Genomic DNA, 23,284 nt, shown 5'->3' with positions numbered 1-23,284 from the left:
GGTGTGAAAATCTGTGAGCTTCTATAGATGTTTGCAGATACAATATCCCCCAAGATGGAGAGGGAGAATTCCAGAAGGGGAATGCAAGTCAGAGGACTGTGAGACAGTAGGGTGAAAATCAGCAACAATTATAATGAAAAAATGGAGTGCGGGAAATAGAATTGTCGATGGACTGATGTCTCTGTTTTTAAATGCAAGTTAGTCTTCTTGAACATATTGGTAGTTCCAGCCAACAAATGGGAGGATAATTTGGTAATTCTGTCAGTAAAATTTTCACCACATATATTGTTTGTGGTTTTGTATTGCTATGTTTGTACTCTGTTCTTGGTTGGTACAGCTGTAAGGAAACCCAATTTCCCTCGGGATCGATAAAGTATGTCTATCTATCTATCTATCCTACTGATCTGTGATTACGCTGTATTCATTATGTTATCGAGCTGGAGGATCCCAATTAAATTTTGCAATAATATTTCAACACAATTCAGTATCTGCATGTACGGTACAGTACCTAATTTCAAACTCCGATCTTCCTGCAGTAGGTGGCGATGTTTCTGGAGCAACCAAGTTCTTCTACTTTTAGTATTTTGTATTTCATAGATCGTTGTTGGTATTCCGCAACGTAGAAACAACCAATCAGGAGGATAGGATTGGTTTCAATTCGGATGGTGTAAGAAGTCCCTTACTTATATTAAATGGACCATGTTTATTGCAGCACGTTAAAGTCGTGCTGCTGTGATTTTTCTTTTTAGTGTATGTAATGTATTGAATTCTCAGTATTTTGTTTATTTGCTTTCTGGAATTTAAATGTGATGCATTCGCTTGTCAATGAAATCAAGGCTTTTTCCAAGACATCGCTCAGGAAACAGAGCACAAGAGTGACAACAATAACTGGGAAAAGACTAATTGAAACACTCAGAGACGCTCGAGTGCATGTCGAAGCAGATGCTCAGCAAACGGATGGAGCTTATGGATATGTCCATGATACCAGCCTTGATCTGCAAGTTGGTGTTATTAAACCGTGGCTTTTGCTGGGTGAGCGTAATAGAACCTCTGCTATAACTTCTGATCTCACAGAGCAGGTTATTGTATAACATTGCGTTTTCTCATTGTAGCGTAGCTGCGTGTATATGGTTGCTGAAAGCGGGTAAAAGTAAACTTGGTAGTTTGTTACCATGGAAGTTTATTTTTCGCTACATCTCTCTTGCCTCTCTTAAAACCCTAACTCTGGAAGTCATTTCTTTATTGGCTTGATAGCAAGTCCAGCTAGTACAATTTCTTTATAATAAGAGATTGTTTTGTTTATTGGAGTAACAATATTCTCTTGAAAAGTGATGATAATAATGGTGTTATCTAACAATATAAGTGAGCTTTTCTGATGGTGTTTCCATGTTGGATAAGCAAAACAAAATGTTTCTAAGTGTTTTGTTTATTAAATCGCGTGGTCTCTTAAGCAATGATTTTTCCTGTTTTTCATGGCTTTGTAATATTGAGTAGATCATATCATACCATCATAGTTGGAGCTGTTTATTTAAATTATTCTAAAGTTATTTAAATCATACTTGTTTTGGGATCAGAATTTGTAATGATTTACTCTACGGTATACTTATTTAAATTGTATCATTCTTGGTGTATTCTGATATTTTGACAAAATTACATTGGAAACAATTATACCTTCACATGTAAATTTAGCACAATTTACATTCGGTAATAATTTCGAATCTGTACTTTCACCTCTAGACTCTGCGCTGTTAGCATTGAGTTCAACATTTCATGCTATTGGCACTATGTGCTCTCAATGCATAAAATTACAAGGCTGAAAGCTGCTCTCCCATCCAGTCATTATAGGATCAAGTTACTCATTAAGACAATTGATTTTCAAAAAGTAGTCTCCCAAAGCTAGTGTCAGTCAGCTAGCTGCTTGTTCAGTGAGTTTACTCAGCTACTGCGGGTTGCATTTCTAGCCAGAACTCACAAATTTAAGAAGATTGTTGACAATGTTTGTGTTTGTGTCTTTTCCAGCTTCACAAGATGTGGTCCATAATTATGAGAAATTAAAAACACACAAGGTAAAAGTTTTACTTTGGTTTAAAAATGAGTGAATGGGTGAATGATTGAAATGAGTCATCAGCACCAAGTTTTGTTGGACCATATTGTGTGCCACTGGACTTCGGAGGTTAAATTCTCTTTTTACATCAAAATCGTACTTCACTTTAAAAAAGAACTCTTTCTAGTTTGTGCCTCAGTCGGATCTACAAATCAGAGTTTTGTTTTGCCTCATTGCTCTACATTCTATCTTCAATGACTGTACCCACTTTATAGATATTTTCTACTAATCATCCCACAAAGACTTGGTGTGGGTTTCCCTCCTTCGGGTACTTTGGAATATTCTTCTACATCAAAAATAACATGCAATTGCAAATTATAGAGTTCAGACCGGCAGGCAGTGCAGCCCGACAGTGCAAAAGTAGTGTTGCTGCCTCACAGTTCTGAACACATGGGTTCAGTCCTGACCTTGGGTGTTGAATGTATGGATTTGCATATGTTCCCTCGGGTGCTTCATTTTTCTCTCACATGCCAAGGACATGCTGGTAGGTAGATTTATTGGTTTCTGTAAATTGTCTATAGTGTGAGTGAGTGACAAGAGAATCAGAAGGTAATGATTAGCCTATGAGATGATAAAGGAGATTAGTGTAAGCTTAGGTAAACTGAGTATTTTATGATTAGTGCAGGTACAATGGGCAAAAGGCCACCAAGGAGAACATTAAGAGGTTCTTCATCCGCAAGGGTATCCAGAAGGCAAGGCAGGAGCAGAGGGAACTGCGTAAACTCCAGACAGAGTTGCAGCAACTTCTCCTTCTGCAGTCGAAGGGGGTGGATGTCAGGGAGGAATTGCGGGAGGTGAAGGGCCGGCAAGCCCAGCACCTCGCCGCCGAATCCTCCAAGATCATCTTCCGATCAAGGGTCCAAACTGTGGAACAGGACGAGACGTGCTCACGCTTCTTCTTCCAAAAGGTGCACAGGGGGAGCTCTGTGATCCACAACCTTAAGGAAGAGGACGGCTCAGTCGCGTCCTCGCAGACCGACATACTGAGGATCTGCAAGTCCTTCTATGCCGGTCTGTACGACGAAAAGGCCACAGAATCCACAGCCTCCCGCAACTTCCTGTCGTCTATCACGCAGGTCTTAGACGACGGCAAGCGGGAGAGTCTGGATCAGCCACTGACCCTGGACGAGTTGACAGGCTCCATCCGTTCCTTTGGGTTGGGTAAGACTCTCGGAAGCGACGGCTGAGTTGTACTCGGCTCTGTGGAACTGGATAGGCCCAGACCTGCTGGAAGTGTACAACGCTATGCTTCTGGCCGGCAGTATGTCTGAGTCCATGAGGAAGGGCATCATCACCCTCATCTACAAGCAGAAGGGGGAAAGGGAGGACATTAGAAATTGGAGACCCTTCTCTCTCCTGAATGTGGACTACAAGATCCTGTCCAAGGCGATCGCCAACAGGGTCAAGTCTGCTCTGAGACAGGTGATCCACCCGGACCAAACCTGTGCTGTACCGGGCAGGAAGATCTCAGACAGCCTCGCGCTGCTGAGGGACACCATCGCCTACGTGCAGGACGGGGGGGGTGAATGCCTGCCTGGTCAGCTTGGACCAGGAGAAAGCCTTTGACAGGATATCGCACACGTACATGGCGGACGTGCTCTCCAAAATGGGATTTGGGGAGGGAATCCGGAATTGGATTAGACTGCTCTACACAGACATCCGTAGTGCAGTCCAGGTTAACGGGTGGGAAACAGACAGCTTCCCCGTCAGGTCTGGAGTCAGGCAGGGCTATCCCCTCTCCCCTGTCTTGTTTGTCTGCTGCATAGAACCCTTTGCGGAAGCCATCAGGAGGGATGAGGGCATAAGAGGGGTGACGCTGCCAGGCAGTGGAGAGACCCAAGTGAAAACCTCCCTGTACATGGACGATGTCACCGTCTTCTGCTCTGATCCGAGGTCAGTTCGCAGGTTGATTGGCACCTGCGAACAGTTTGAGCTAGCGTCGGGGGCCAGGGTCAACCGCACGAAGAGCGAAGCCATGCTCTTCGGCAACTGGCCCGACCGATCCAGCGTCCCCTTCACCATCAGGTCTGACCACGTGAAGGTGTTGGGGATCTGGTTTGGAGGGGCTGAGGCGTGCAACAAGAACTGGCAGGAGCGGACTGCCAAGGTGAAACAGAAACTGGGACTGTGGGGAGGGCGCTCCCTGTCGATAACAGGCAAGAACCTGGTCATCAGGTGTGAGGTGCTCTCAGGGCTGCTGTACTTTGCGCAGGTCTGGCCTGTCCCCCGCTCCTACAGCTCGGAAATCACCCAGGCTGTCTTCAGATTCGTCTGGGGATCCAAGATGGAGCGGGTGAGACGGACCGTCATGCACATGTCCCTGGACAACTGGGGCAAGAACGTCCCCAATGTCGCCCTCACCCTGATGGCCAGCTTCGTATGTGGCTGCATCAGGTTGTGTGTAGAACCCAGGTATGTGGGCACCAAGTACCACTATGTGCCCAGGTTCTACCTGTCGCCCTGGCTACGAAGGATGGGTCTGGCCCCACTCCCGCGCAATGCCCCAGTCAGCTGGTTGTTGCCGGCATACCTGTCCTACGTAGCAAAGTTCTTCCAGGAGAACGCCTTTGACCACAGGGCCATCAGGTAGTGGTCGGCACGTAGTGTCCTGCAGGCACTGCAGGAGAAGGACATGATGGACACAGTGGGGTGGTTCCCTGAGCAGACTGTCCAGTTCATCTGGCAAAATGCCTCATCGCCAGATCTCACCAACAGGCACCAAGACCTCGCCTGGCTGGCGGTGAGAGGGGCCCTCCCAGTCAGAGCCCTCTTGTACGCCCGGAACGTCGTCTCCGCACCCCACTGCCCACGGGAGGACTGCAGTGATGAGGAGTCTATGACCCACCTCTTTGCACACTGCCAGTTCGCAAAGAGGGTGTGGAGGAGGATGGACGGGCTAGTGTCACGTTTTATCCCCAGCAGCTGCGTAACAGAGGACTCTCTGATCTACGGGCTGTTCCCGGGGACGCACACGGAGACCAACATCCAGTGTTGCTGGCAGATCATCAACTCGGTGAAAGACGCTCTTTGGTCGGCCCGAAACTTGATGATCTACCAGCACATGGAGATGTCCGTGGGAGAATGCTGCCGACTGGCACATTCTCGGCTGCAGGAGTACGTGCTGAGGGACGCACTGAAACTTGGTGCAGCCACCGCAAGGGCCCGGTGGGGAAGGACCACAGTATAGGTTTCTCCACCCGTGGGAGTGGGAGGGGTCAGTGGGCGGGGAGTATACCCCTCAACAATGATATGCTAAGCTGAACTACTGGAGTGCCACGTGGGTGGCTATAAATACGGATATGTACTGACTATAATGGAAACGTATGTAAGGGATGAAAAGTTATTGAATGGTTCATTGTATATATTTATTTTTGAATAAAGTATATTTTGAAATTTAAAAAAATGGGTCTCCGTACATGCACCTTTTAATGTTTTTTTAACACACAAATTGTTTGAAAGTGGATCAGAAGGACTCTTCTTGATAGGAAGTAAAGTCGGAGGCAAAGTCAACACGTGCATTCGCTAGCAACTAGCTAAAGAGCAGCTTGGATATAAACCGTGAACATTTTACAGGTGGAAAGGTGAAACAGATAGCTTTCTAAAAAAAAACCTGTTTTCTTTCTCAGATATCTCACATCTTGAACGTGGGCTATGGCATAGAAAATGCCTTTCCCTTTGAGTTCATTTACAAAAATGTTTCCATACTGGACCTCCCTGACACTGCTATCACCTTGTACTTTCAAGAATGCTTTGACTTTATTGACCAAGCCAAGACACAGGTAAGAAGCGCTGGTCGTGTGGAAGTGAATTAATTAATTTCAATTAAACACATAAAGAACATTTCACATTAACTGGTGAATCTATTAATAAAATATTTCCACTTGATGCGTGTGCAATGCATAATTTATTCTTTTTTCCACTGGGCTCTGACTTTGTTTTCCTTTGACAAAGGAATGTATGTATGAAGAAATCGACTCCACACACATACCAGTGATCAACTGGTTTTATTATTTATTACTGAAGACTTGACTGAAAGACTATTCCACCAACAATTCTTTTATAGTTTCCTTATCTGGCTTTAGGTAGCATGTCTAGCAACGTGAAACTGCTTGTAATGGGTTTGATCATTTATCTTCAAATCCACCGTACAGTTTAAAAACCTCATCACAAATTAAAGTATTTGTTTAATGGGAAGCAAATATTCATTAGTAGGAAAATATAAACAACGTAGTAATAAATAGCCAGACTAATTTTTGTTTAGCATTCCAACTTTTGCAAAATCTGTGATATTACTCATTACATTGGTATCTATTTTGCTCTGTGCACATACATCTATCTTGCTGCATCGGTTTTGTTCTGCTTCCTATTGGTTTTCTCTTAATGTTTTCCCATTCATTGTGAAACTCTGCTTTTTCAATTATATTGCAGAAATGAGTAGGTGGTGTGATGGGTAGGATTTGCATTGCATTGGCAGGGTAAGTGGTGAAAGATACTGTGATATAGGTATAGGAATAATCATAAAAATTGTAGTTTTGCTTCAGTATTATGTATTTGAGAAGATCTAGACAGTGGTGTTGTGCATTCTGAGTTATGATTAAAGGAGAGGATCTTGTCAAGTCATGGGAAGGTTAGTATAAGAAAAACACTGGGCTGAATAATGTTGACCTTGTCAACAGTCTCATGCACACAGACATTTACTTTGTAGCAAGTCTTGGGCATCTGCCTCATGGGATCTGAAGCACAGTCACTAAGGAATTGTTTTTTGAATCCAGCATCCGTTGAGACCTGGCATGGAATCTGAAACACAATTGGTTTCAATTGAGTATTATGGAAAAGATTTTAGGAAGCAAAGGACAAAATACTTTGCCTCTCTGTTATGTTATTATCTTAAAATTATTTCTGTATTCCTCATTAACTTTTTAAAGGATCCATGATGTCTTGGCTGTTTGGATTTGGAATTAGTTTTCTCATAGGAAGCAAGAGGAGAGTGGTTCATTGGACTAATTCTGACTCGAGATCCATGGCTAGTGGCATTCTGTAGGGATCTGTACTGTGACCTCTGCTGTTTGGGATAACATATGCCTTGATGGGTGGTTAGTAAGTTTGCTGATGACACAAAGATTGGTGGCATTATGGAAAATGTCCCGATCTTCTCCAATGGATACTTCGGGATATAGATTACAGTTAATGGCAGGACCCTTAGGTAGAAAAATAGCAGATTCCAGGGAAGTGTGAGGTATTGCACTTTGGGAGAACAAATGTAAAGGGATAGTTAATGGCAGGACTCTGAACAGTGTTGATGTACAGAGGAATCTTGCAGTCCAAGTCCATAGCTCCCTGAAAGTTGACAGCGTATGACATGCTTACTTTTATTAATCAAGTCATTGAGTTTAAGAATCAGGAAGTTAGAATGCAGCCTTATAAAACTTTGGTTAGGCTGCATTTGTAATATTTCAGCAGTTCTGGTTGCCCATTATAGGAAGGATGTAGAGGCTATGGAGTGGGTTCAGAAGAGGTTTACCAGGATGCTGTTTAGATTAGAGGACATGTGCCATGAGAAGAGGTTGGACAAACTTGGCTGTTTTCTTTGGAATGGCAGAGGCTGAGGGGAGATCTAACAGAAGGTTACAAAATGATGAGAGATAGAGATGGAACAGATAGCTGATGTATTTTCCAAGTGTTGATCTGTCTAATACTAGAGGAATTGCATTTAAGTTGAAAATGGAATGTTCCAAGTAAATGCTCAGGGCAAATTTTTTTAGACAAAGAGTGGTAAGTGCCTGGAATGCACTTACAGGAGTAGTGCTGGGGCTGGGTATGACATAGTGTTTAATAGGGTCTTAGATAGGCAGGTGAATATGCAGAAAATGGGAGTTATGGTGCCAACAGAAGGGATTAGGTGCCATTAGCTTAATTAATTTGGCATAATATCTTGGGCCAAAGGACCTATTCCTGTGCTGTCCAGTTCTGTGAGTTTTTGAACAGTAGAGGAAGATTAATGGAGACTATTTATGTCATGTTTTGGGTGAAAGTGAATCCATTACTGCAGTAGTAATGGTGTTAAGTTTGGGAGACGGTAGGGCTGGGTTCCACATAACCACCAAGTTGCAAACCATGACAGACTGATGTATAGGTTTTAGATGTGACTGTAATGTCATAAATATTTGCATCGAAGATTTATATAGTCACTCTGTATTTTCAAACAGTTGTGCCATTAACTTCAACTGAAGAAACCTTGCCAAATAATTATTTTTAACAGGTTAAGAGATATAATGCATGTACATGGAACATTAATCCAATTTTGATATTGATGCATTTGATGTAATACCTTTAATATTATCAAGAAACCAAATAGTATTTTGGGTACATTTTAAAAAGAAATGAAAGATACAAAATCATAAATTCTATCTTCTTAGAGTAAGAGCTGAGAATGTATAGGAATCAAATAAAATATCACAGGCTTGAATTCCTAATCAAAAGCAATTAGCATGCAGTTGAATTTTTTTTTGTTGAGGATGTTTGGAATGCTAATCAGCAATATTCTGTAATTAAATCTGAAGATATAGCCAGTGTTTATTTTACTGTTGATATGCTGTTGGGTATCATAGTCTATCGTATTAAGATGCTCAAAACGCAGACCTGTAGTTATCATTTCCTGTTAATGAGGTTTATATTGTATAAATAAATGGCACTGGAATCGTTCAAAGTCAGGTAAGTACCTTGGGGAGAATAATTTTGAAAAGCCAAATATCAGACAGCTGCCTTGAAAACATTTTGTACTATTTACATTATATATGAACTAATTTTGGTCTTATTTAACTGACAGTGAGTTGATAGTCATTTAATCACTTTGCCTTGTTTGTCATATTCTTTTCAAGAATGGTGTGGTGCTGGTTCATTGCAATGCTGGAGTGTCACGTTCTGCATCTATAGTGATAGGTTATCTCATGTGGTTATATGGACTCAGCTTTAATGATGCTTTCTCAGAAGTGAAGAATGCAAGGCAGGTTATCAATCCTAACCCTGGGTTTATGGAGCAACTGAAGAATTACCAGACAAAGAAATGAATAGAACAAAATGGTGCTGAATAAAAAGGACTGAATTGTATAAATGCTACATACTTTTAACAAGAGAGCAATGCTGTTAATGCAATTTGTACATTTTCAACTTGATTTTAGCTGTATTTACTGTTAATGTTTCCCAAATTAAAGTTATGTAAATATAAATAATGTATTTATGCTGGTTTGAATGTTGATAAATTACAAATTACAAAAACTTAAAAGGGTAAATATTGAGCAAAGTAAAAGAAAGTTGCCGTGTTTTTATAAATCAGCATCTTGGTAACAAAACTGTAGGTACCATATGTTTATTGATAGAAAAATATGATGTACTGTAAAACTTATGTTTTGATTTATTTTAGATTATCTTGGAGCAATGTATCTTTAATTATGTATGCTTGTAAAACTGTTTATTTAATGGTTAATATTTACAATACTAGATACCCGACAAATAAAACATAGAACGGAGACGAGAAAACCTAGAGATGCTGGAAATCCAAGCAACACACAAACTGCTGGAGGCACTCAGCAGGCCAGACCCTTCATTGGGACTGAAGAAGGGTCTCAGCCTGAAACATCACCTGTTTACTCTTTTTCATAAATGTTGCCTGGCCTGCTGAGTTCCTCCAGCATTTTGTGTGTGTTGTAGAGAACAGTACAGCACAGGAAGAGGCTCTTTGGCCCATAATATTGTGCTGAAATTAAACTAACTTAGGAGAAACCATAATCCATTGACCTTAAGAAATTGTATAAAATTAATGTAGAGTATAAATGGTTACAAATGTGTCAAGCAGGAGTTTCGTTCAAATGGATTCACTTGCCATTAAAAATCACAAACGATAAAAAAGGTGACTTTTTGAGGCAGATTCCTTTTACTTAAGTGTCTCAAATGGATATTATTTTAAAAGTTAATATTAAAAGTTCATGGCCCGGAGCATTTTGATTAAAAATGTACTAAAAATGTAATGAAATGATCAGTGTATAAGCAATAAAATGTCCAGTTATTAGAATTGATTTTGGGTGTCCTTTTCTGTAAATAACAATCTCCTTTCTTGGGCCTGATTGGTGTAGCAAATATAGGGGGTGTAAGTGACGCAGATTAAAATCTTCTGTTATTTCTACTTCTTATCAGATTCCTAATAAAATTGCCTCCCTAACGCACAAGATCCCAACACAGTGCACAGAAAACTTTATAGGATTGATTAATACAAATTACTAATGGGCACGGAGAGGGTAGATAGTCAAAATTGTTTTCCCAGGGCAGGGAAGCCTAGAACTGGAAGATATAGGTTTAATGTGAGGGGGGAGAAATTTTAAGGAGATGTGAGGGGTAAGATTTTCACAGAGGTTGGTGGTTATATGGAATGAAATACCAGAGGAAGAGAAGCAGATAGAATTATTACATCACTTAAAAAGCATTTGGTCAGGTACTTGGATAGGAGAGGAGTAGAGGGGTACATGCCTCACACAGGCAAATAGGACTGATATAGATAGACATCATGGCTGGCATGGAAGTGTACCACTAAAGTGTACCCCTGCCTAATAGGGATCAAAAATAATGACAGTGTTGCTCACTGCACTGTTTGTAACAGTGACTTTTCTATTGCCCATGGTGGGTTAAATGACTGTAAAAGACATGTTGAGGTGAGTTTAACAGGTGTCATTCGTTCATTAGCTCAACAAGGAATATATATATATATGTTTGTGTGTGTAAATAGTTTCAATATGTGATCAAATAAATTGTGTTCTTTCATAATCAAATGTCCTGTATACATACACCCTTGGAAGTTGACTGGGCGGGCGGTGGAGGTGGTGCTACCTCCCTGAAATGAGTTTTTGCAGGGTGGGATGTCTGATATAGAATCAGCCTCTATTAGAAGCCTCTTGTTGCAGCCTTCACCTTTGAAGCATAAATTTCTGCAATTGATTCAATTTTCTTACATTCAAAAACGCAGCAAGTGTCAAAAACTGGAAACAATTTTTCACATGAAATTATATCAATCTGAACTGGAGTTTAAACCAGAAGGAAGAAAGACAAGATGAGATACAATGACATTACCACAACAGACCTAAGAAGTCCTTTCATTAACTGCTTCAGGGAGTAGCTAATGTTTTGGAATTTGAGTGCTATTCTCCTAAAATATTCATACAAGAGATGATCTTAAATTTGCATTAACACATTGTGATCTTACTTAAAAGAGGCAAACAAGAATATTACACTGGGTTTCAATCGAATTCAAATTTTATTCAGTATAGCTTTTTACAGAGACAGAAAGGTTAACATTGTGATATTGTTGATTTATCCACTTCACCATTATTAAAGGGAAGGGTGAATAAATCCTTGCTATGAAATGAGATCTTTACAGAAAGATTAGTAACAGTATTTTGAGGGTGTTTCTCAATCTTGTGTTTTCCTGTTTCCACTTTGACAGTCAGAGCCAGTGATTACAATACTGCTGTTTGTTTTATGTTCAATCGATTTCTCTTGCACACTTTGTGGAAAAGGGTCAGTAGAGAAAAGATAGCTGAATCTGTGGGAATCCCTGCAGCGGTAAATTGAAGCAGAAGTGAATCTAACTGCATTTACCTGATGCACATTTGTTTGAACACACACTGAATCACCAGACAGGCAATGGTAAAGTTCTCCAGGGACTCTATCAGAGAGCACAAAAGTCAGTTATGATTTTAGCATGCTATTTAATAAGGAATGTATCATGTCTCACCAAACCTGACAGCTCTCTTCAGACACTTGCTTGTGTGAGAAGGTCATGCCCAGAGCTTCTTTGCCATTTGTTTGTAAACTCCATTTTGTGTCTTTCAATTGTGTGCCAATTTATGTTAACGGGTGATGGAGAAGTTGGAATTCAGCACATTGTGTTTATTTCTATTGACCCTCTCTTTATTAAGCATTTCCTAAGGACCAAAACCATAGCTGCCTCCTCCACATATTGCTTTCCTTTTGGTCCCTAATAGGTCCTACGCTATTCATGGTATCGCCTAACTCTTTATGAACTTATAAAATATCTTTGGATGTTCTCTGAGGTTACTTGCCAGCAGTTTCCCATACCTCCTGTTTGCTTTCCTTTTTTAATTTTCTAGTGTCACTCCTACAGTTTCTTTAAGCTCCTGTCAGTCTGCAGGATTGGTATCTGTTTTTTTGCTTTATTGTAGTTTCAATGGACTTTATTATCTGTATGTTGTAAATTTGGCAGTCTTGCCTTTCTCATTCCTGGGAACATGTTTATCTTGATTCTCCGAAATCCCCTGATGAATATCTCTCATTGCTCTAGGATTGATTCAATATCAATTAGCTAATTCTAGTCCTTTTTTTTGGTCCTTCATCATAACCAAAACCTGGTAAAAACATAGTATTTTTGCTTTTTTTTAAAACCTTTGTCTTTGTCCATATTTACAGTATGTTGTCTGAATGAATTATGATTACTATCATAAAAATATGCTCCCACTGAAATTCTTTTCATCTGTGTATTTCATACCTTAAAGTCCATAAGTTCCCAACTATTCCCAACTCCGTCTTGTTGAAGTTATTGTGTGCTGACTTAAAAGTTTTCTTGAATGCAATTTCAGAGTTTTGTATCTTCTGTAGCTTTCACATTGACATTATCCAATTAGTATTTGGGTAATTAAAATCCCCACTGTTACTATCATACTACTTACCAATGATTAGAAGGTAGACAAGATGCTGATACAAAGCAAACCGAAGCAGTTGCTGTTAGCTATTCCTCCCAATTTACGTATGTGATTATGTTATAATGATGTCTCATTGTTCCTCCAGTCAGATTAGGTCATCCCTCCTAGGGATTCACTGAAATAGGTTTGATTTGAATTTACAAATCCAAAAAGTACACACTCTGAATAATACTACAGCCAAAATCTCCAAATAATTCAGCATAACAGGGTCAGTCAGCACTTTTAAAAAGAAAAGCCAGATGATGACATTTTTATTTTATGTCAATCATCATAAATGACTGGTAAACGGCAACAAAATAGTAAACTGGTGAAAAATAAATTCTAAATGATGTCGTAGAACTGCAAATAATTTACTTGTTGTCCATAGAAGTATTTATTCAATGGAAACCCAATTAGCTTTTGAACAGTTAGTGATGCTGTATTACTATTTGAAATATACCGCCACATTTTTCACCTATTGGAGATGAATTAGTGGAGAAATAATTTTTATTTTTAAAAATCATTAAAAGATCTTGGTAGAGAATAGCAGCAGTATATGCTCAGTATTTATAGTTGTAAATCATTTTCCTGGATATCATAGCTCAAAGTCACTCTGAAGAGAAAAAGAGTAACTGTTTCAAAGACAATGAGAAAATCTTCAGATGCTGGAAATCACTGTGTCTGTTTCAAAGTCTCAGTACTCTAATATCAAGCATCACGCTGATCACGATCAGCTAAGGTTGCATTTATTTTAAGGCTAGTTAAAATGAAATCGGTAATTACTTCTTGAACAAAGCTTCTCTTCTCCCAAAAGTTCTGAATATTGGGTTGATTGAGACTTCCAGAGCTGAAACTGAAGAGTTTTTTTTTTGCTGTCAAGAGATACAGAAACAAAAGAGGAACAAATGGATTTTAAATGCACATCTCTTATTAACTGGGTGAACAGTGGGACAGGTATGAAGGGTGGAACAGTCTATTCTATAAAGAGATAAGCGGAGACACAGACATGATGGAGTACAGCAGCAGAATTATCTGATGGGGGGAGGGGTGTGTGTGACTAGAATTGAGGTTCAGATAGATAATAAAATATAGAAAAGGTTGTACCAGCTCTTTCAAGAATCAACAGGCAGAACTGATGTAGGTGGCACAAGGAGATGTTACCAATTGTTAGTGAGAGCATTTCATATACATTATTAGCACTCCTGCTTCAATATTGCTGGGTCAAACTCAGGGAGCTTGATGTCCTATAGCACGCTTGAAGTACGTTCACTCAAAGGATTGTAGTGGTTCAGGAAGATGTCTCACCATCACCCTTTCAAGGGGGAATTAAAAGTGAATTACAAAAAAAAAATGAAATTACCTGATTTGAATGGAGAAGTCCTGAGGTGGCAAGTTGGTCCTTAAGACGAATAAATTCCCGTTGGGCTTTAAGCCAGGTTCAGGTAAGCCCGAGAAACATAGAAACATAGAAACATAGAAAATAGGTGCAGGAGTAGGCCATTCGGCCCTTCGAGCCTGCACTGCCATTTATTATGATCATGGCTGATCATCCAACTCAGAACCCCGCCCCAGCCTTCCCTCCATACCCCCTGACCCCTGTAGCCACAAGGGCCATATCTAACTCCCTCTTAAACATAGCCAATGAACTGGCCTCAACAGTTTGCTGTGGCAGAGAATTCCACAGATTCACCACTCTCTGTGTGAAGAAGTTTTTCCTAATCTCGGTCCTAAAAGGCTTCCCCTCTATCCTCAAACTGTGACCCCTCGTTCTGGACTTCCCCAACATCGGGAACAATCTTCCTGCATCTAGCCTGTCCAATCCCTTTAGGATCTTATACGTTTCAATCAGATCCCCCCTCAATATTCTAAATTCCAACGAGTACAAGCCCAGTTCATCCAGTCTTTCTTCATATGAAAGTCCTGCCATCCCAGGAATCAATCTGGTGAACCAAAAGAAGAGTTTAGTTGTCATACACAGTGAGAAAGTACCAGATCTTGGTCCATAAGACATTTTTAAAAAGTCATTGAACTCCATCCAGGAACAGGACATCTAAATACATGAATAAGATCCTTGACTATTGAAATTCAGGAACTGCAGACAGCTTCTTCATAAATACTATAACTATATATGTTGTAGCAACTCACAACAAACATGATGAACTTATTCTTTGTCAACCACAAACATTTTTGCTTCATCATTCTGTTACAAACTTAAGTATTCTCAATCGCTGGTGTTCTCTTTTGAAGGCAGGCAAGAAGAACCTAGTCATCAACTGCAAGGTTGTTTTGGTGTTGACATATTTGGCACAAATCTGGGCCATACACCACTGCTCCGCTGTGCAAGTCACCTGAGCATCTTCTGTTTTATTGGGATTCAAGATTATGATGCATGTCTCTAGAGCAGGGGTTGCCAACCTGGGGTCCACGGGACCCTTGTTTAAAGGTATTGGTCCATGGCATGAAAAGGGTTGGAAACCCCTGCTCTGGAGGAATGAAGGAAAAAGCATTCCCAACGCTAGCCAGTTTTGATTACCAGCTTTTATGTGGCAGCATCAAGCTGCATGTAGAACTGTGGTACATAAACATTAAATGCCACAGTCAACGTTTCAGACCAAGACCCTTCTTCAGGACTGAAAAGTATGGGGAAAGATGCCAGAATAAACAGATGGGGGAAGAGAAGGAGGATAGCTGGAAGGTGATGTCTGAAGCCAGGTGGGGTGGGAAAGGTAAAGGGCTGGAGAGGAAGGAATCGTGACAGTAGAGTGGACCATAGGAGAAAGAAAGGAGGGGGGCACCGGGGGAAGTGATAGGCAGGTGAGAAGAGGTAAGAGGCCTGAGTGGAGAATAGAAGAAGAGGGGAGATGCAGGGAATTTTTTTTTACTGGAAGGTAAAATCAATATTCATACCATCAGGTTGGAGGCTACCCAGACCAAATATCAAGTGATGCTCCCCCACCCTGAGGGTGGCCTCTTTGCGCACAAGAGAGGCCGTAGACTAACACATCGGAATGGGAATGGGAATTGGAATGAAAATGTTTGGCCACTGGGAAGTTCCACTTTTGGCAGTTGGAAAGGAGGTGCTGGACAAAGTGGTCCCCCAATTTACGATGGGTCTCACCAACGTAGAGGAGGCTGCACTAGGAGCACCGGACACAATAGATAACCCCTGCAGATTTGCAGGTGAAGTGCTCCCTCACCTGGAAGGACTTTTGGGGGCCCTGAATGGAGGTGAGGGAGGAGGTGAATGAGCCAGTGTAATAATTTGGCCGCTTGCAGGGATAAGTGCCCAGCGGGAGATTAGTGGGGAGGGACAAATGGACAAGGGAATCATGGAGAGTACAACCCTTAAAAAAAATGGAGGGAGGTGGTAAAGATATGTTTGTTGGTAGGATCCTTTTAGTTGTGGAGAATGATGTGTTGGACGCCTGAGGGGTGGTAGGTAAGGTCAAGAGGAACTCTGTCACTTTTAAAGTAGCGGGAAGATGGGGTGTGCACAGATGGTTGGGAAATGGAGGAGATGCCGGTGAAAGCAGCATTAATGGTGGATGTTGCCCTCATCCTCACTTAATACTAAGATTCTACCTGTCCCCAGTGCTGCAAAGGATGGGTCTGTGGTACAATGTTCTATTCATTTGGACTTTACCACTCTATCTGTCCTTCATGGAAAAGATCATAAGCACATAGCAGGAGAAAGGCAAGATGGATCCTGTGGAACACACACAAAATGCTAGAGGAACTCAGCAGGCCAGGCAGCATCTGTGGACAACAGTAAACAGTCAACGTTTCAGGCCGAGAACCTTCATCAGAACTAAAGAAAAAAGATGAGAAGTCAGAGTAAGAAGGTGGGGGGGGGGAGGAGGAAGAAATACAAGGTAGTAGGTGATAGGTGAAACCGGGAGAGGGGGAGGGGTGAAGTAATGAGCTTGGAAGTCGATTGGTGAAAGAGATAAAGGGCTGGAGAAAGGGAAATCTGATAGGAGAGGACAGAAGGCCATGGAAGAAAGGGAAGGGGGAGGAGCACCAAAGGGAGGTGATGGGCAGGTTAAGATGATAAGGTGAGAGAGGAAAATGGTGAAGGAGAGGTGGGGCCATTATCGGAAGTTCGAGAAATCGATGTCCATGCCATCAATTTGGATGCTGCCCAGTCGGAGTATAAGGTGTCGTTCCTCCAATCTGAGTGTGGCCTCATTGTGGCAGTAGAGGAGGCCATGGACTGACGTGTCAGAATGGGAATGGGAAGTAGAATTAAAATGGACGGCCACTGGGAGATCCCACTTGTTCTGGCAGGCGGAGCGTAGGTGCTCGATGAACTAGTCTCCCAATCTATGTCGGGTCTCATTGATATACAGGAGGCCACACTGGGATCACCAGATACAGTAGATGACCCCAACAGACTCAGAGGTGAAATGTCACCTCACCTGGAAGGACAGTTTGGGGCCCTGAATGGTAGTGAGGGAGGAAGTGTAGAGGCAGGTGTAGCACTTGTTCTGCTTGCAAGGATAAGTACCAAGAGGGAGTGGAGGGACGAATAGACAAGGGGGTCACGTAGGCAGCAATCCACGTGGAAAGCAGAAAGTGAGGGGTAGGCAAAGACGTGCTTGGTGGTGGGATCCCATTGGAGATTGTAGAAGTCACAGAGAATTATGTGCTGGACACGGAGGCTGGTAGGGTGGGAAGTGAGGACAAGAGGAACTCTATGCCTGGTGGAGTAGCGGGAGGATGGGGTGATGGCAGACATTAGAGAAATGGAAGAGATGCAGGGGAGGGCAGCATTATTGATGGAGGAAGGGAAGCCCCTTTCTTTGAAGAAGGAGGACATCTCCTTAGTTCTGGAATCAAAAGTCTCATCCTGAGAGCAGATGTGGTGGAGACAGAGGAATTGAGAGAATGGGATGGTGTTTTTACAAGTAACAGGGTGGGAAGAGGTATAGTCTAGGTAGCTGTGAGAGTCAGTGGGTTTATAAAAGATATCAGTAGATAAACTATCTCCAAAGATAGAGACAGAAAGATTGAGAAAGGGGAAGGTGTTGGAAATGAACCAGGTAAATTTGAGGACAGGGTGATGTTGAGGGCAAAGTTGATAAAGTTGACGAGCTCTGCATGGGTGCAGGAAGCAGCACCAATGCAGTCATTGATGTAGCATAGGAAAAGTGAGGGAGACACACTAATGTAGGCTTGGAACACAGACTGTTCCATGTAACTGGCAAAAAGGCAAGTGTAGCTGGAACCCATGCGAGTGCCCATGGCTACACTTTTTGTTTGAAGGAAGTGGGTGGAGCCGAAGGAGAAATTATTGAGAGTGAGGACTAGTTCCTCCAGACAGAAGAGATTGGAGGTGGAGGAGAACTAGATGGGTCTGGTGTCCAGAAAGAAACTGAGAGCTTTGAGGCCTTCCTGATGGGGAGTGGAGATGTACAGGGACTAGACATGAACCCACCTGCAATGGATCCTGTGGGATGGGTTCCTGAGCAGACTTGTCAAAACGACTCAAAGATTAAAGATAAACATTAAAGGTTAACTTTATTTGTCACATGTATATTGAAAATTAAGGAAATTACTGGAATTAAGAAAACCTCCTCTACAGGATGCATAAGATCAGCAGACGGATCCATACTAACAGATTCAGATAAAGAATGTGAGAGGTGGATTCAGTATATAGAGCAGCTTTTTGAAGATAATAGAGGGGAACCCCAGATATTAAACACCCTAATTCTGGCCCACCTATTACCAAAGAAGAAATAACTAAAGCAATGAAAAGCATGAAACATGGTAAAGCCACTGGACCTGATGAAATTTCAGTGGAAATGATACAACACCCTGGAAGATCTGGGCAAAGATATTCTTTTTAACTGTTTAATGGCATATATGAGTCTGGTGTATTGCCTGGCGATCTCTTGAAATCAGTATTTATAACTCTGCCAGAAATTCCTGGAACTATTGACTGCGAAAATTATAGAACAATCAGTCTTATGAGTCACGTAATAAAGATTTTGTTGAGAATTGTTCTGAGTCGAATTAAAAACAAGTTAAGACCAGAAACTTCTAAACTGCAATATGGGCTTATTGAGGATAGAGGAACTAGGAACGCAATTTTCATACTATGAATGCTTTCAGAAAGGGCAATTGAATATCAAAATGATGTCTTTTTATGTTTTATTGATTTCACTAAAGCATTTGACAAAGTGCAACATGAAAAATTATTTCAAATTCTCGCTAAACTAAACATTGCTGGAAGGGACCAACAACTGCTTCAAAATTTAGATTGGAATCAAACGGTGGCGGTAAAAATTGATGATAACATAAGCAGTGGACTAAAATTCAAAGAGGAGTTAGACAGGGATGCGTTGCCTCTCCGGAATTATTTAATATCTATAGTGAAATGATTCTCAGAGAAACAGAAGACCTAGATGGGATAAAAATTGGAGGTGTTAACATCAATAATATAAGATATGCAGATGATACCACCCTAATAGCAAGTGCTGCAGAAGACCTACAAATCCTCCTAGACAAAGTAGTACAAACAAGTGCAGATTTTGATCTAACCATCAACCGTAAAAAAAACAAATGTATGATAATATCAAAACAACAGGATACTCCCAACTGCCAAGTGTACATCGGTAACCAAGAGATTGAACAAGAGACCAGCTTTAATTACCTTGGTAGCTTTAAATCACAAGATGCCAGAAGTACAGTAGAAATAAAAAAAATTGCCATTGCCAAAACCAATTTCCAAAAAATGAAACCCATTTTTACCAACAGACACATTTCTATGACAACAAGGCTTAGGCTACTAAAATGTTACATCTGGTCAATCTTGCTGTATGCTTCCGAAACATGGACTATAACACCAGAACTCCAAAGAAACTTAGAAGCAACAGAAATGTGGTTTCTTAGAAGAATGCTAAAAATATCATATAGAGATAGGGTAACTAATGACATAGTACTCCAACGTGCCCAAAAAGATCTTTAATGAGAACATTAAATGAGAGGAAACTTAAATTCCTGGGCCATGTCATCAGAAAGGGAGAAATAGAATGCCTTACATTACAAGGCTGTATGCCTGGGAAATGCGGAAGAGGAAGGGAAAGAAGAAAATATACGGACACTGTGAAAGAACTAACGTCTAAGTGTGCAAGATATCATTGACGCTGCGAGGGATTGTTCGATGTGGAGAGCCATGATCGCCCAAGCGTGTAATGCACAAGGCACATGATGAAGAAGAAGAAGATATTGAAACATAAAAACATACATTGAAATCATCATTTATGTCAAATCAAATCAGCGAGGATTGTGCTCAGAGCAGTCCTCAAGTATTGTCAGCATCCGGCATCAACACAGCATACCCAGAACTGACTAATCCTAACCGTACGTCTTTGGAATGTGGGAGGAAATCCACGTGGTCATGGGGAGAACATACAAACTTCATCAGACAATGGCAGGAATTGAACCCCGGTTGGTGATCGCTGCTGCTGTAAAAAATGAAGGTCTGCTTTTCTAGACTTGTTCTGAGCAGATGTAGCTGAGTCCCCTCTGGTCTGCAGAAAGTTCCCAGGACGCAGACCAAAACAAACATCAAATGTTACTGGATGATGATCACCTTGGTGAAAGATACACTTTCGTGTAAGACTATTAAAATGCTTTCAATTTCATGCACTTTATTCAATCAAATAATTTACTGTCTTTCCTAACACATTTTACGTCACCTCAAAATATTCTGTCTAACCAATGTTTTGTACAACCACAACATGATGTTCCAACTCTCATCAGAATTAGAATCAGACTTAATATCACTGGCATATCTCGTGAAATCCATTGTTGTGTGGCAGCAGTACATTGCAATACATAATAATAAGAAAAGTTGGGAGGGCATGATAGCGTAGTGGTGAGCACAATGCTTTACAGTCCTAGCGACCCAGGTTCGATTCCTGCCACTGTCTGTAAGGAGTTGGTACTTTCTCCCCATGACCTTGTGGGTTTTCTCCGGGTATTCTGCTTTCCTGCCACAGTCCAAACTGTACAATAATTAGGGTTAAATCAGGGGCTGCTGGTCTGGCACAGATTGAAGGGCCAAAAGGGCCAAATCTGCACTGTATCTCAATTTTAAAAAATAAGTAAAACTATATATTCTAATAAAAAGTATAGATAAAAAAAATAAATTAAGTAAGTAGTGCAAAAAGAGGAAATTATCAGGAAAGTTGATGAAGGCAAGGCAGTGGATGTTGCCTACATGGACTTTAGCAAGGCACGTGACAAGGTGCCACGTGGAAGGTTGGTCAAGAAGGTTCAGTCGCTTGGCATTCAAGATGAGGTAGTAAACTGGATGAGACCTTAGCTATGTGAGAGAAGCCAGAGAGTGGTAGTAGATGGTTGCCTCTCTGACTGGTCACCTGTGACTAGTGTAGTGCCACAGAGATCGGTGCTGGGTCTGTTGTTCATCATCTATATCAATGATCTGGATGATAATGTTAACTGGATCAGCAAATTTGTGAATGACACCAAGACTGGATGTGAGGAAGACTATCAGAGTTAGCAGCAGAATCTGGACCAGCTAGAAAAATGGGCTGAAAAGTGACAGACGGAATTTAATGCAGAAAAGTGCAGTATGTTTCACTTCAGTAGGACCAACCAGGTTAGGAGTGGTGTAGAACAAAGGATCTAGGAATAAAGGTATGTAATTAACTAAAAGTGGCATCATAGGTAAATAGGGTCGTAAAGAAAGCTTTTGGCACATTGGCTTTCATAAGTCAAGGTATTGAGTACAGGAGATGGGATGGTATGTTGAAGTTCTATAACATCAAGTTGGTGAGGCCTAATTTAGAATATTGTGTACAGTTTTGGTCACCTATCTACAGAAAACATGTAGATAAGTTTAAAGAGTACAGAGAAATGTACAAGGATGTTGCTGGGACTGGAGGATCTGAGTTATAAGGAAAGATTGAATCAGAATCAGGTTTATTATCAACGGCATGTGACATGAAATTTGTTAACTTGGCAGCAGCAGTTTAATGCAATACATAATCTGGCAGAAAAAAATAATAATAAATAAAATACAAAAAAACTAAAAAAATAAATCAATTACGTACATTGAATAGATTTTAAAAAGTGCAAAAACAGAAATACTGTATATTTTTAAAAAAGTGAGGTAGTGTCCAAAGATTCAATGTCCATTTAGGAATCAGATGGCAGAGGGGAAGGAGCTGTTCCTGAATCACTGAGTGTGTGCCTTTAGGTTTCTGTACCTCCTACCTGATGGCAACAGTGAAAAAAGGGCATGCCCTGGGTACTGGAGGTCCTTAATAATGGCAGCTCCCCTTCTGAGACACCGCTCCCTAAAGATGTCCTGGGTACTTTGTAGGCTAGTGCCCAAGATGGAGCTGACTAGATTTACAACCTTCTGCAGCTTCTTTCGGTCCTGTGCAGCAACCCCTCCATACCAGACAGTGATGTGGCCTGTCAGAATGCTCTCCATGGTACAACTATAGAAGTTTTTGAGTGTATTTGTTGACATGCCAAATCTCTTCAAACTCCTAATAAAGTACAGTCAACACACATCAAAGTTGCTGGTGAATGCAGCAGGCCAGGCAGCATCTCTAGGAAGAGGTACAGTCGATGTTTCAGGCCGAGACCCTTCGTCAGGACGAACTGAAGGAAGAGTTAGTAAGAGATTTGAAAGTGGGAGGGGGAGATCCAAAATGATAGGAGAAGACAGGAGGGGGAGGGATGGAGCCAAGAGCTGGACAGGTGATTGGCAAAGGGGATATGAGAGGATCATGGGACAGGAGGTCCGGGGAGAAAGACAAGGGGGGGGGGGAACCCAGAGGATGGGCAAGGGGTATAGTCAGAGGGACAGAGGGAGAAAAAGGAGAGTGAGAGAAAGAATGTGTGTATAAAAATATATAAAAAGTACAGTCGCTGTCTTGCCTTCTTTATAACTACATCAATATGTTGGGAACATACATCAAAGTTGCTGGTGAACGCAGCAAGCCAAGCAGCATCTATAGGAAGAGGTGCAGTCGACGTTTCAGGCCGAGACCCTTCATCAGGACTAACTGAAGGAAGAGTGAGTAAGGGATTTGAAAGTTGGAGGGGGAGGGGGAGATCCAAAATGATAGGAGGAGGGGGAGGGATAGAGCCGAGAGCTGGACAGGTGATAGGCAAAAGGGGATACGAGAGGATCATGGGACAGGAGGTCCGGGAAGAAAGACAGGGGGGGGGGTGACCCAGAGGATGGGCAAGAGGTATATTCAGAGGGACAGAGGGAGAAAAAGGAGAGTGAGAGAAAGAATGTGTGCATAAAAATGAGTAACAGATGGGGTACGATGGGGAGGTGGGGCCTCAGCGGAAGTTAGAGAAGTCGATGTTCTAACTTCCGCTGAGGCCCCACCTCCCCCTCGTACCCCATCTGTTACTCATTTTTATGCACACATTCTTTCTC

At 41.5% G+C, this 23,284-nt stretch overlaps 1 protein-coding gene across 1 annotated transcript; it reads left to right on the top strand.

The window, feature by feature from the left end:
• Window positions 1–656: 656 nt before the first annotated feature.
• Window positions 657–10,871, top strand: dusp19a (dual specificity phosphatase 19a). The gene is made up of 4 exons (XM_063050086.1): window positions 657–1,032; window positions 2,020–2,066; window positions 5,731–5,883; window positions 8,983–10,871. Exons 1-4 carry the CDS (start codon window positions 810–812, stop codon window positions 9,169–9,171), a joined length of 612 nt encoding a protein of 203 aa, XP_062906156.1. The 5' UTR covers window positions 657–809; the 3' UTR covers window positions 9,172–10,871.
• Window positions 10,872–23,284: the final 12,413 nt, after the last annotated feature.

The sequence above is a fragment of the Mobula hypostoma genome, chromosome 6, assembly GCF_963921235.1.
Source record: "Mobula hypostoma chromosome 6, sMobHyp1.1, whole genome shotgun sequence".
Classification (NCBI taxonomy): Eukaryota; Metazoa; Chordata; class Chondrichthyes; order Myliobatiformes; family Myliobatidae; genus Mobula; species Mobula hypostoma.
This window is presented reverse-complemented; position numbering and strand designations above follow the sequence as displayed.

Coding starts and splice junctions, on each gene's coding strand:
- dusp19a (XM_063050086.1), top strand. CDS start 810: ATGCATTCGCTTGTCAATGAAATCAAGGCTTTTTCCAAGACATCGCTC. Junction 1,033..2,019: donor TAAACCGTGGCTTTTGCTGG/GTGAGCGTAATA, acceptor TGTCTTTTCCAG/CTTCACAAGATGTGGTCCAT. Junction 5,884..8,982: donor TTGACCAAGCCAAGACACAG/GTAAGAAGCGCT, acceptor ATTCTTTTCAAG/AATGGTGTGGTGCTGGTTCA.